This window comes from Cyanistes caeruleus, chromosome 2, assembly GCF_971803275.1.
Source record: "Cyanistes caeruleus chromosome 2, bCyaCae1.hap1.1, whole genome shotgun sequence".
Taxonomy (NCBI): Eukaryota; Metazoa; Chordata; class Aves; order Passeriformes; family Paridae; genus Cyanistes; species Cyanistes caeruleus.
The window spans coordinates 12,723,484-12,738,646 of record NC_141702.1 but is presented as its reverse complement, the minus strand read 5'-3'; the positions used below and the strand labels follow the sequence as shown (position 1 = coordinate 12,738,646).

The 15,163-nt window shown below is 36.0% G+C and overlaps 1 protein-coding gene across 1 annotated transcript in view; it reads right to left on the bottom strand.

The window, feature by feature from the left end:
* Positions 1-15,163, bottom strand: part of NBAS (NBAS subunit of NRZ tethering complex) — a 160,696-nt gene that overhangs the window by 104,556 nt on the left and 40,977 nt on the right. The window contains exons 22-30 of the mRNA XM_086875837.1: positions 11,993-12,076; positions 11,413-11,566; positions 9,877-10,062; positions 8,703-8,876; positions 7,611-7,744; positions 6,809-6,871; positions 5,997-6,119; positions 4,433-4,535; positions 1,945-2,168 (exon numbers count right to left, since the gene is read on the bottom strand). Coding sequence (XP_086731963.1) covers positions 1,945-2,168; positions 4,433-4,535; positions 5,997-6,119; positions 6,809-6,871; positions 7,611-7,744; positions 8,703-8,876; positions 9,877-10,062; positions 11,413-11,566; positions 11,993-12,076 — 1,245 coding nt within the window. The remainder of the gene's footprint in view (positions 1-1,944; positions 2,169-4,432; positions 4,536-5,996; positions 6,120-6,808; positions 6,872-7,610; positions 7,745-8,702; positions 8,877-9,876; positions 10,063-11,412; positions 11,567-11,992; positions 12,077-15,163) is intronic.

Below are 15,163 nucleotides of genomic sequence, written 5' to 3'. Positions count from 1 at the left end.
TAATTTTGGGAAATACTTCTCCTACCACTATTCTGTTCTGTTATTGCCATATACTAGAAGATAAAAGCAAAATAATGTAAAAACTTGACTGGAAGTATAACATTTAGAGTCATTGTCACAAATTCAGTTTCCTCAACTAGGTACAGTAAATAAAACAAAGCTTATAAAAAACAAAAAAAACCCCACTAAATTCCTCTGAAGATTAATTCATGCATGCAATTATTAAGAGAACATTATTCTAAAAATGTTTTTAAAATCATTAGAATATTATTGTAATAAGTTTTAGATTTTTTTTTTAATACAAGCTGCATTCTGGTACAGTGTATTCATATGTAGTTTTACTAATACACATTCAACAAAGAAAATCAACATGCAAAATCACAGAATCATAGAATGGTCATAGGTTGGAAGAGACCTTACACATCACCTAGTTCCAAATCCCCTGGCACAGGCAGGGACACCTCCCACTAGACCATGCTGCTCAAGATCTCCATCTAGCCTGGCCTTGAAACACTTCCCGGGATGGGCAGCCACAATTTCTGGGAACAACCTGTTCCAGTGCCTCACCACCCTCACAGTAAAGGTTTTTTTTTAACACATCTAATCTAAACCTACTCTCCTCCAGTTTGAAACCATTTCCCTAGGTCCCACTATATGCCCTTGTAAAAAGTTCTTCTCTTTCTTACAGGCTCCCTTCAGGTGCTGCAGTACTGGAAGTACACACTGAGGTCATCCCAGAGCCTTCTCTTGTCCAGGCTGAACAATCCCAAATCTATCAGACCTTCCTCACACGAGACATGCTTCATCCCTCTGAATTCACTCCAACATGTCCCTGTCCTTCCTGTGCTGGGACCCCAGGGCTGGATGCAGCCCTGCAGGTGGGGCAGAGCAGAGGGGCAGAATCCCCTCCCTCACCTGCTGCCCATGCTGCTCTGGGTGCAGCCCAGGGCACATTTGGCTTTCTGGGCTGCAAGGGCACATGGCTGGGTCATGTCCAGCCTCTCACCCCCAGCACCCCCAGGTCCTTCTCAGCAGGGCTGCTCTGGATCTGCTCATCCCCCAGCCTGGAGTGATACCGGGGGTTGGCCCAATCCAGATGTAGCACCAGCACTTGGTCTTGCTGAAACTCATGAGCCTTATGAGCTTCACGTCTTGAGCTTGTCCAGACAGCAACTCATCTCAGTGATTTTAAATGGCTTAATTCACCATACACATTAAATCAACAAAGTATTTGATTTGTCCAGTCTGTCTTATTTTTTTTCCACATGTTAATTAAGAATACACATTTTAAATTAAAACCAAAACTGTATGTTATCTGAACATCATATCTGACCCCATCAGATTTTTCAGGCACATTGACAAATATTTCAGGGTGAAGATGAAAATAGGAGTGGAATAAAGGAGCAAAAGAGAAGCTGAAATTGTCTGCCCAGGGAGGTGGCAAAGTCATCATCCCTGGATGTGTTTAAAAACAGACTAGATGTGGCACTCAGTGGCATGGTTTAGTTGAGGTGTTAGGGCTGGGTTAGACTTGATGATCTTGAAGGTCTCTTCCAACCTAGTGATTCTGTGAAGATATTCTACATAAACCAAGGTACACATGAAGGCTACTAGGAGACCCACACATGGTAATCACTCTGAGAAACTCGAGTTAAGTTACCATGAAACAAATGATTGATGGTCAATCAGAAGGACCAAAACATATTACTAAACAGAGTAAACACACAGTCACATTTTCATAGCAAGTATTTGAGCTATAAACCACGTATTTTGAAATATCACCATAAAACCCTAAGAGAAAAGCTGGTCACAGAACCCTTATGCATTAAAAAGGTATTTAAACAAAGATTCTCAATAGAAAGGGGGCGGGGGAGACACTAACAAATAAAGGCAGTGACAACATTAAACCAGTTGTATTTATATATATGATAGCTGTAAATGTACCTGGCCAATTCCATACAGCTATCAGTCAAACTTGCTGAAGAATTGAAATATTCTCTACCAGCAGCCAAAACTAGTTCAATGCTTCTTGCATAGCTGACTCGGTACTGGGGCTTCCCTTTTGATGAACTTGGGAGATCCACTGACCAAACACTGCAATGCATCATTTGCCCAGCCAGGTGGATATTGTCTATACTGCTTGAGCATAAAAGACTTTCTGTGAATATCTAAAAGAAAGAACAGTAATTTAATAACCTGCATGAGCAGCAGCTTTAAATACACTTATCTGCATTATATGGCATTAACCCCTTTGAATACAACGATGTCTGAAACCAAAAGAATAGATTTTCTGTCCAAGCAGAAAATCTAACTTCTACCAAGGGAGTTATTTCTACAATGCACTTAAGTAAAGCTAAAATTAACTAGCAGCTAGTTTCTATTTACTGGAAGTTTAAAAAAAAAGCATATTAATTATCTTTTTACAATATGACTTAAGACACCAAAATATACCTATATTCTGAGGTGTTAATACACTGTAAGAATCTCAAATGGCAGTTCAGTATTAAAACCTTAAAACCAACAACGTAAGAGAAAAATTTTGTATACCTAAAGTAACTAAAAATATTTGGAACTGAGTATGCAAGATGTTCTTTAAATTTCAATCAAGACTACCTTCAAAGAATGCAAACTCACATAATGCTGCATCTGCCACAAAACACCTAATCAATTTCAAGGTAAAAGTTTTGCCCAATTTAAGACATTCAAAATAATCTCAACTCCTTACAAAAATAATTTGCTTTTTTTTTTTAAGTGCAGTCATTACTGTCCTAATGAAAATGAACATAAAAAAATTAATCATTTCAGAAATATCACAGCAGCAACAATATGACCTTTAAGAAAGGTTTAAAAGTTCGTAACAAATTCAAGAGGATCAATGAATCATAGAAGAGCCCAGGTCGGAAGGGATCTCAAAAGATCATCTGGTCCAACCTTTCATGGGAAAGAAGGCATAAATGAGATTATTTAGCACTCTATCCAATCATATTTTATTTCAAGATATTTCTTTTATAGGAAGAACCTCTCCAAACGATCTCATTCTCTGGAAAGGAAAACAGCTCAGAGCTTCTTAAAGAACATCAAGGAGTTAGATCACTTTCCATTTCACAACATATTAACCCCTCAAGGAACAGCAAGAGATGCAAACTATCAGAGCTGACCCTTCCTCCTCTAAGATCACACACAGAACATTTACCTCTCTCAAAATTTATGAAGTCAAGAGGACAATTAGAATTCACTGTGCATGGAAGAAGAGAGTAAGTGTCATGTTAAAAAATACCCAGACCTCATAGGGGATTGCAAATCCTTACTGCCTCATCAATTTTGAAATTTTGAAATTATCAAAGTACAGTTGTATATGACAGCACTACATTTCAAAGCATTTTTAGCACTCCAACATTTCTTTCCAAGACCTTGTCGTGTTTCTTTTTTAATCATGTAGTTCAGAGTTTAAAAAAATAACAGAAAACTTACATTAAAATCTGAGTAAAGCAAATTCCTTATTTGCAGAGTACTCTAGTATTACAATTTCTTAACATGCACTTAAAAAATATTTCAAGTATACCAAGTTGCAGCATAACACAAAACCATGACTATTAAACATGTTGCAGATTTTCTAGCTGTACAACTACAGAGAGTGATATTTCTCGCAAGTTGAATAGCATTGTCTTTTTCCTTGTTTTTTTTCTAATTTGCTCTTAAAACTTCTCCTAAGAGCAAATCAGAGGGGAAGCCATAAGCAATTCTGTAAATTGCAATAAAACCTGCTTCTAATTCTAATATAGTTTATATTAGATATAAACACTAATTACAGGGGACATAGTAATGCATCTGTATTAAACTGCAGTACACTGAAGTGAAAATGTAAATAAACAATATATGTCACAGCAAATGCCACATCTGTCTAACACCTATCTTTTGTAAATACTAATCACATAGGTTTGGACTTTATGTACATGCAAAGGGTTTTTTACCTTCAATGAAATTAGATTTCTCATCTCACATAATTTTACTCCAATTGCAAGCAGTAGAATGTCCATAATCCTATAATGATCTTGGATAATATTATCAAACCAGAATTCCATGTTTAAGAAATGACTGAGTGAAGATAATGTTTTATTTTCATTAGTCTGGAGTGTTTATTGCTAAACACATTTGACAGTGTCTACGTAAAAAAATCTCACAAAACTGACTCAATTTCTAAGAAGTTAAATTTTAATGATAGATATACAGGGTATTTATTAGAGAAGCTTTAGATAAAATGAATAAACACCAGAAATTTTCTACTTAAAATACTGTAAAAAAAAAAAAAAAAAAAGCAGTAACCAACCAAGTAACAACACAGAAAAATGTATTTACACACCTGTGAGCAACAATATGAAATAAGAATGTGTAGCTTAGTTGGGAGAGAAGTCGGCAAGAAGACAAAACTCACCTCATAGCAAGTATCTGGATGTAGGCACCTATACACTTTCTGCTGCATGTCCAGCATATCCTGGAGCAATTCCTTCCACTGTGTCTCACCAACAGACGGCTGCCTAGAAATATTTTTTGAAATTAAATATTCGCTTCCACAACAATTTTAAAGAAAAGCAGTAGATTTCCATCACCAAAAATAGGAGTTTTCTCAAATGCTATTTCAGTATTTAATTAGATTTTTAACTGGAAGTGATTCAAATACAGAAGACTTTTAATACTAATTAATATTAAAACAGGGTCTGTTGGATAAAAAGGTTTGACAACAATGCAGTACCCAAAGTGCTTTTTCTGTGGGATAATACAGGGATTTAAGCAATCTTTCTCAAGATCCCCAAGTAGGTTTTGACAGCTTTCTATAGTACTTCAGGAAACTGGAAATGCTATCTTCCTGCTGATCTGGGAACTGCAGGGCAAAACCAAGTCTGTAACAGCAACTGAGGATCATTAAAATGCTGTTCATTGTAAGCAGCCTCAAAGGACTAATCAATGGCATGCAATCACAAGAGAATAAAGCTGCAACTTTATTTTGTTTCTTAAAATTAAGTGTATTCAGACTCTTGACCCTCTGGATCTATGGATCTCTATTTATCCACAAAGCTTCAACTTCTTTTGCTCTACCAAAACTTTTACTAGGAAAAACACCATGAAGGCTTCTTGGCATTATCTTGAGCCTTTCAGATTAAAAAAAAGACCTTTTTAAATGACATGAGCTAGTTCTAGCTAATAGTGATTTTCTCATGTGGCATTAGCTTTTACTGTGGCAAAACAAAGAGTCTCCAACACAAGTGGAAAAATCAACATTTTTCCTACAGAGGTATTGTCTTGATCTTGCTAACAAGAGGTTTCTAAAAGTCTTAAAAAGCTTTCAGACTACTAAAAATATAAATACCACTTTACCATCATAGATAAGCTGTTGTGTATATTTGCTTCAAATAAGAAAGAAAAATCACCCAACAATTATGGCTGGTTCTTCCAGGATTCAAAATTTTTATCTGCTTATACCAAGAGCTATTTAATAATTAATATACAGTTGAAAGATGAGTTAAATGAAAGATGAGTTAAACTAGAAAAATTGAATTACTATACTGGGACTGTAAGTGGTAAAATCAATACCTAAAATCAATAAATTACCCAATTACACGGGCTCCAAGAAAACACACCAAAAAAACCAAAGAATTATTTTACAAAACCTACACTCTCAATAAAATTTAATAGGTCTTAAAGGATCTCTTTTACAGTATGTTAACTTTCACAGTTCATCATCCTGCAGTATTTTGCAGCCAGTATGCATTTTAAGCTTGTTTACTTGAATATGAACATACCAAAGCAGGTTTGAAAGCAGGCAAAGATTTTTGACTGTGGAAACACTAAAGACATTAATCATCAGTTCAACAGAAGTGTTTATGCACACTGTCTTCAGGGTGAACAGCACAGCTCCCTACTGCCATAAAGCAGGCAGGCAGGCTCTGTTACCTCACTGCCCTTCCCCTCTTCTCCCCCACTCCCCCTGGAATACTAACTTGCGACCTGTGTGTCTTGTCAGCCTAATCATCAGCTTCCGTGCCTCCTCTGCATTGTCCTTGGTGTCCTTGACAAAGGAAACCGGCTTCTGCAGGCCGTGCTTCTCCAGCAGCTCCGACACACTGCGAACACAGGCAGCGTTTTGGAATCCTGCACAACTGTACAACTACTGCTGCAGCACCAGAACTCTTAAAGCTCTCTCAAAATATGCACTGCAAATGCGAACAGTCTCCATAAAATCTCTTACAGTATAGATTAGCCAGAGTAACATTACCTACATTTCTTTAAACATTACCTACATTTTTTAAGCATATGTATATTAATAATACAGTAGGATAAACACATACTACCAATACCTGATGACATGCCTTCACAGATTTAGTCTTTGATCACTCAAAGCATTATAGAGTATCAAGATCAAAACAAATTCCTCAGGTTAACCCTCTTTCCCCCTCCCCCAAAAAGCCCCACCAAAAACAAGACAAACAAAACAAAAAATCCGCAATCAAACAAATCTACAACAAAGCCCCCTGCAAAAAAAAAAAAATAAACCCCAAAGAAAACAGAAAAAACAACCAACACACAAAGCCTCAAAGTTTTATTCCAAGAAAAGTATCTCTAGAGATTTATAATACTCAAATAGATAAAACCATTCAAAATTTCTGTGTTCTGAATATAAAAATTACACAAATAATCTTGTTGACAGCATTGAAAAGAAATATTTTTGCTGGCTTCTTATCATAAAAACTTTTTGGCTATGCCTATGTGATTTCTGTAAGAATACACTATTTATTTTAGCAAAATTAAATACCTTAGAATTTGTTCCAGTTCATCTACTTCATCATGAAGAGTGTTAGTTTTATCTGTTTCAGGCCTGAAATGATATCACACAATTAAATATATACATACACATATATACTCCTTAAAATTTTCTCTCATAATTCGTATTACATAGATGCGAAGATAAGCAGTCTGACACACTCCTTGATTAAAATCAAATATATGTTTACTTGGAAATATTAAACTTGTTTGGCTTCTTGCTGTAAAGACAGTTAAAATTTAGAGGGTCATTCATTTTCCCAAGAGCAGAGGTTATCCTTCTTCCTTAGACTTTTCTCAGACTCTCTCCTTCCTTCATGTAAAAGATACCAGAAGAATAGTTTGCACCTCACAGATCACAGGATATCTCCTCTTCAAGTTTTCACTTTCTTGAGCATTACCTGTCCCTCAAAAGGTTTTCTATCTTCCCTCTCTCACAGGGACATATTGCTGCTTTTAAGTTAAGTGCAAGATGCCACTATTATAACAAAACCAGTAAGACAGCACTAACACTTGGTCTCAATTCATCAGACTATAAAAGTCTAAGAAACAATACAGAAGCCTTGGTCTGGGCTGCTACTTTAACTCTTGTTTTACTGCATTAACTGCTACAGGATGTACACAGCAGAAAAATATAGATATAGAAATTACAGTCACAGCAGCTCAGAGGTGAACAGAATACCCCAGTAACTCTGTCTGCCCTTAGTAACTTAACAAGCCTTTTTAAAGCATTAATTCACATCTGTATTTAATATTTCTAAAATATTCCCAAATAACCAGCAGAAAATTTTTACCCATATCCTCTTTGTGGAAGGCATTCCAAAATATCATAACAGAGAGAGAGCTGGTCATCTCGCTCACAGCTGTAAATACACTCCAGTGCCGTAATCATAAGCTGGTCCTGATCAGGAATAATTTTTTGCTGACACTAATAAGAAAAGAAAGTACACTGGTTTTTATTTCTTGTTTCTAATTCAACAGTTAACTTTCTTGTGAATATAAAAAAATGTGTACTCCAAATAACTAAGTTGTCTTCAGGTGCCATTAGACTGTCTCTTGCTAACGACCTGGTAAAGTCACAACCCAAAACCTATCTTGGCTAATTTTCCGCAGTGCAGACGCTTGAAAGAACAGTGGTATGCCATTATACCCTTTCTGATTTTGAGAACTGGAAAGGGTGCAGGACAGAGCAAGGCAACTGCTGCAAACATTTGTCAGACGTATTTAATACGTACAACAGTATCAACATGCATAAAAGAGCTATGGTTGTGCTTTGCTGGTTGATTTCTGTCCATCAGAACATTCAACAGCATGCAAATATGTGCCTGTGTGCTCTGGAATAATTATTTAAGCCATAGAAGCATCATGAAACACACACAGGAGGCAACTTCAACCCTTACTCATTGAACTCTCACCTCAATCCTAATGGCCCCCACTTTATTCTCTACATTTGCTGTGGAAGGCAGGAGAGGGGAAAGTAACTTGAAATCTACTCCTATTAAAATTTGTCAAGAAAAAAACAGTGAGATCATTAAATTCTTTCACGTCCACTTTTTATAAAGGAAATATGTCACGAATTTATTTTAAACTGTCACCAGAAAATTACTTCAAAGAGGAATCCATTCAATAATTTTTATTCTACTAGGCTAGAATCATTATTACATTAATTTGACAGTCTCATCAAGGACAGTTTAGCTGCACTGTAATTTATGGTAAAAAACTTTTTTGTTAATGTTTCCTAAAATGTAACAAATCCTGGGTCCAAGAAAACAAGAAAGATCAGAAGGATGATCTGACTTAGATGAACTAACTCTATTTCTGAATTAATCTCTTCAGGACAAGAATTTCCAAAGAAACCAGTAGAGTTAACAGAGCTCTTAACTTACAGCAGGTTTTGAATTCTGAAATATCTTCAGAGGTAGAGTCAAGTCCTCCTTTGCCAGTGTTACTAAATACTCTTTAAAAAGGGCATTTGCAAGACCGGGGGACTGGTTTTCACAGCGGTGGAGAAAAGGGATCATCCACTGATAAACATTCTTCACATATTTTTCATCTGAGGACTGCAAAGCACAAAGAGTTACAAAGAGGAAATCTAAGAACAGGTTCATTGTCCTAAACAAGCAGGAAAAGCAAAAAAAAAATAGACCCTTTTTGATCAATATAACTGAAACAGTTATCTTCACCTATCACAAACAGATCACTACATCATGAAGCACTAAAAAAAAAAAAAAAAAAAAAATCTTTCTGCTGCTCAAAGGCTTGGGGAAACGGAGCAGAACAGGAGTAAATCCCATTACATGAGGAAAACCTGTCTTCCTCCTGCAGTTTCAGAATGAGTGAAGGAGCATGCAAGCATGTTGGACTAGCATTACTTTCAGTATTTCAGCAAGAATGAAAGACAGAAAAACAAGTGATGAGTAGCTATATAAATCCAAAAACAAACCCACCCACCCTCCCAAAAAAAAAAAAATTAAATTTCATTTCTGAGTATTTTCCTATTCTCCTCTGGTGCTTATGTGTTCTTCAACTGAATTTAAGGTTCCTGTTCCATCTGTAGCTATTTTTCAGCCCTTCCAAGAGATCTTTCTCTACTCTGAAATGCCATGCTCAAGCTCAATACAGAGACAAAAACACACATCTGGTAGAGAGGCAAATACGAAAATTGCCTGAAACATTTAAAGACACCAAAAAAATTGAAGGAACACATTCAATATTGTTGTATCTGCAGCATCATCAAGAGCTACACTGAAGATCCTTAAAAAAAGGCTAATGAAAAGGCAATTCACAGCTTTCAAACTAAGATTTATTAACATTGAGTCCTCAGCCAGGGATAAAGTGGATCTTTGAGAAAACGGACCAAATTTAGCTTTTGTTAGAAAGAAAGAAAAAGAAATAAACCCTACCACAACAATAAAAACAAAAGGAACAGTAAAAACGTAGAATTTTTATTGAATTAAAGGTGGAGGTTCATCAGAAAAATAAGTGTCTTTATATAGGATCCAGGGTAACCTGAGTTACTGGATTTCAAGGCATACTTACTGATTTATTCAAAATACTTACATTCTTCATCAACAGTCTCAGCTTCTCAATGTCTTTCATCTCTAAAAGTTCCTTCAAAGTCAAAGTTCGATCACCATCAGTCTCATAAACCACTGTCTCAAGAGTGATCAGATTGTCACAAAGCACCTGCAGACCAGGAATGCTCCTCTCCATGCCAAGACGAACTAGGGACAGAGCACAGTCAACCTAAAAATAATTAAAGAAACACTAAAAACACTGCTGTACAAATGTTTGCCAAATACCAACTTCAATCTGTGTCCTGTCTGTGCATCTTTTTTATTCCCCTGTTGCTTACTAGCAAGTTCCTAGAAATTTTCCTGGACTGTATTGATAAATCCATTACCCTTCTCAGCCTTATGAAGAGCACATAAAATGCTTAATCTTAGGGGATGATATAATTGTATGTTCTTAACCAAGTTGCATTGTATAGACACACGTATAGATAATATTAGTCCTTCTGGAGATGACACACAGCTCATCTCAGTATATGGAATATGAAGGATTGCTTTAAACTAAGCCAATTAGGTAACTGACATGCAATATGACTTTTCTAGCTGACTGTGATTTAATAATTTTATTAGCTGCATATTCTGTCACAAAAACCAGTAACAGTCCCTAGTGACTGCAACTACCTTTATATGAAAGATTCTGTTTTGATTTCAAAGAACACAGTACTGGCTGTAAATATTCAGCAAGGCAGATGTAAGTCTTGAAGTGCAGAATGCAACTTAATTTATATGTTATTTAATTTAACTCATCCTTGGAAGCTGCTTTTATTTCCGTAACTACCGATTGGTTGTTAAGATCACAAGCAAGTATGATTAAAAAGAGCCCTGGAGGAGTGCAAGCTCGTAGAATAGAAGAAGTCACTCATCAGAACTAATCTATAGTGATACTTCCAGTCACCCTCCTTTTCATGCAGCTAAATTGGCTTGAGAAGCAATAAAATACCAGAGCACACGAGTGATGAGCTCTCTTCTTATGTGCAGTGCTTATCTTTGACTCATAGAGTTTCAAACATTTCTAACATATAAAGAATATCAAGCAGAAATAAGCTGCATGGTAGTCCAACAGACACACAATAGAACTGCCAGGAAGAAATCATGACAGTACCATTCCTTGGCATGACAGTGACACATGTGACTGGCACATATCAATACACATAATACAGTAGCCTGTGACATTCCTAACATGCTGTGCACAACTTTCCCTCCCTTAGTTACAAACATAAAATGCAATGGTAAACACTTTTCATGGATTACAAAAGAGCTACTGTCTGCTATAGTAAACCAAATGAAACAGAATCTACTGGCTTCCTTATTCATTTCTATGGATTAATTATATGGCTGAGTAAACTTTAGAGCAAGCCTAAGTACACTGCAAAAGAAAAAACAAGTACTTCCAAAGCCATAATGAAGTTGAGACAGAGTGTACATTACTGAGGGGAAAGTGTCCTATTAATATGCATTAAGACTGTTAAGGATTCTGTTGAAGAAGGCTGCTCAGCCATCATAATTTCATCACTGCTATTCTCACCTGCATTGCATATTCTTCAATTTCCTTTGCTCTGCTCAAATACCAGTCAGTGGCAAGATCTACAGAAAGGTCAGTAGTCCTGTACTTCAGTAACTCAGGTTGTATTTCATACAGAAACTGGCCTTCATCTTGCAAAGTTGGTTCAATAACCATCCTTCAGAAAAAGATAAGTGTATGTTTAAGTATATATTTGTTTACTCATATTTTTTTTAACATCAGTCTTTTTCTAAAACTTCAGAAAGAAAATTATACAATCAACCTACCACAGTGAGTGTTAGATTTGATCAGCAAAGGAACTACTAAGAGATTTTGAACAGGAGATAGATCATGAAAGAAAGAATCCTCTCTACTGAACTAGTAAGAGATTTCAAACATTTGACAGATCATGAAAGAAAGAACGCTCTCTACTGAAGATCCAGGTTTGCACAATTTCTGCTTTCCATTTGCTCAGTCTCCCCAAGAAAGCTGAAAACACAAGTTAGTGTGTACAAAAATAATAAGTGAATCTTACTGAGCCTATTACCACATTTTAAGAATTAGTAAATAAATTCTTTATATTTTTGCTTTTATATATACTTACCTGCATTCCGGTTTTTCACACCAATCTTCTTCACGATGTTTCTGCTCATTCCAAGGAAGAATTTTCAATGTCCCTTTCTTGTAGCTAATATGACAAAAAAGAGAAGCTTTATGTAACTTGATGTCTTTTTAATTTGTTATGGTACTCAATTAACGGAATACAAAGCATACAAAATATTTCAGTGAACTCACAATAAGCATGTCAGTCAATTATAGTATCAATTATTTCAGATTCATTACTTCTTAGTGCAGCTTTACAAGTTTGCCTGTATGTCATCCATACAAATATATTTTCTACCTATACCATTAAAGGGTAAATAAAAAAGATTAATAGATTTTTCTTACCAACCATGCTTTAAACAAAGGAAAAAACTCATTATATGCTTTCAGAGTTGTTACCATTTCACACTAAGTATTCTGACTTCATATGCCGTCACGAAAGACTGAAATAAGTAAAAACCTATGATATTCACAACTTGGAAAAAAATACAATTGTTCAAATTTTAGCACAAATCCTCATACTGAAACTACGTATGCCCTACTGTGATGATTTTCTCAATTTTAATATGAATCTCTGACTACAAACTTCTACAATGAAACATCCTATAAATACTGGGGCTGAACAAAGAAAAGCCTGTTTAAGTTGCAGGTTAAGAACATCATGGATTATTACTAGAATGATTAGTTACGGCTTGGTGTAGAAGGCTAGCTGTGTATGCAGCATATAACACTAGAAAACCATGTGAAGCTATGCAGAACATAAACTAGTGAGGAAAAGAACTTTATAGGTTCTGGCACTTGTAGAAATAAGAAACAAACCACGTACAAAGTAGAGACATTAGAGTTGCAGCATACCGGAAAAATAAGCTGGTTTAAATTTAATTCATTTTCTCCTGACCCTGAAAATAAACAGTAACAGCAATACCACAGACAATCCCTATTTATAAACTAACAGCTGACACAATCTTGTCATCCCTTGAAAAGCAGCATTGTAACTCAGTTGCTTAAAAATAAACACAGCCAACAAATCAATTTCACAATATAGTAAGAGTTGAAACAATAAACTAAAAATCAGTAACTCCATCACAATTAGCAACAGCCATTAAACTCACTGAACAAAGCAAGTCATGTTCATAAACTGCCCTGTCCCATATACATCTCACCCAGAAGGCTGGTCAGTCTTTTCTTTCCCTCCTCTGTGCATTAGCAAACAATACCTTGCGTTTTAACATAGTCATTCCAACCCTCCATATTATACGTGCTGTAGTAATCCAGCCAGAAAATGGCAGAGATAGGTTTGCAGATTATAAAAGTCAAGCAAATGAAGGGGTAAGGATTGGAAAACTGCTAATTCCTGTATCAGATCTACAGCAACATCTGCTTTCAATTCTAGCTCACCTGAACAACATACTCTATGGCCATCTTTATTATTTATATATTATCTTATCATTATAAAATAATATATAAATAATTATATATTATTTTATTATATTATATATAATTATAATTATGTAGTAATATCATTAAAGAGAAGTTCATAAAGAAAACTCCAAACTAACATTTGTGGTGTAAACAGGAATAAAGCCACTTTTTTTATTTTTGAAAGATTCATCTTCAGCCCATATCATACATTTTGGAGATAAGGGGTTTTGTAGTTCTTTGAATCTTAAATAACATTATTTATCAATAATTTAATGTTTTAAAGTGACTTCACAAACTGAATTAATATAGTAGTATTTCAAATACCATACATGAGAATTTTACTATGGAAGGCCCACTTTGTAGTGAAAAAATTTTCTTTTTCAGCTGAAATGTCATATACCAGAAAAGCCAAAGTGTGATTAATACTTTCTTCCAAAATATTAAATCAAGATAGTACAAGCAGGACTTGATATTTCAATTGATAATGCTCTCCTTTTCTGCATTCAACAGAAAAGAAAGCAGAACAAAAATTGTCTAAGACAATTTCATCTCTTAGCAAATTTTTCCCATTCATTTCTCAGTAGGCTTAAGAAGACATTTCAAGGGGACACTGGTTACTTGGTTATTTTGTTTGGGGAAGCAGGGGGGTGTGAAGGCAGGGAAAAGACAGGGGGGAAAATTAAAGTGGAAAGTTATGGACACAGCTGTAACAGCATGGAAATTATAGAGGAAAATTGCAGTTGCTCCTCCCTGCATGGAATGAGGTCAGTGTGCCTGCCTTCCTCCACACAATACGTCCCAAGAGGGACTAAATGAAGGGTGGAGAAGAGCTGAGACACCATGGCCAGGAGGTGCTGAAATCCTTGCAGAGGAGGGAATTCAGCAGTACTTTTTAGCTGGTAAATCACAGAGCAGTTAAAAGCCAAAGGAGATAAAGGAAGATGTCTTCCTGTTGAATCATCAACCGTGGCAAAACACTAGGACTGGTTCATATTCCCATCCCAATGTTGTATCAGATACTATACCAATGTTCCCTGCCTCCACAGTACCTCCAAACCCTCAGTGAATTAGGTTTAAAAGTACATACTTGTATATTAATGTCTTCACTTAAATGTAAAGAAATAGTATAAAAGGTAAGAATGGGGAGAAGTCAGGAAAGACTCCATCGTAACTTCTGGGATCAGCTGATGGGCTGAACCTATCTTCTCCCCCACAGGGATGTCCATTGGGTAAAGAATCATGCTCCACACACACTGAATGAGCATCTCCAGCTAACTTTTGTGAGGGAGTAGAGCTTGTTATATTACGTAAGTAAAGTATTGCTTTGAATACATTTTTGCAATCAGATACTATTACCAGCAATCCTTGAACCTTAACCTATCGCAATTTTATTAATCAAGAGTGTTATTCCATAAACTGTAAGCCTGAGTCCTTCCAAGAGGCTAGCAGCCACTGACAGTGGGAGGAACAAACTTGAATAAAGATGTGGAGACCCAGGAGGGGTCTCTGTTTGCCACAGAACTGCACTCCAAACTAGAAATGCTGACTGAAGAGTCCTCATAATGGTACACTGACAGACTGGTCTGGCACAAGGGTCTCAGACTAATCAAACATGAAGGGTTTGAGGAGACTCCTGTTTTCATTTGACAGAGGGCTTGTTTGGTTTTTCGGCTGGCTGACTGGGTTTGGGGTTTTTTTGTCAATGTTGTTCTTTTAGGAGGAATTAGGTGGTATTTTTTAATATTAACAT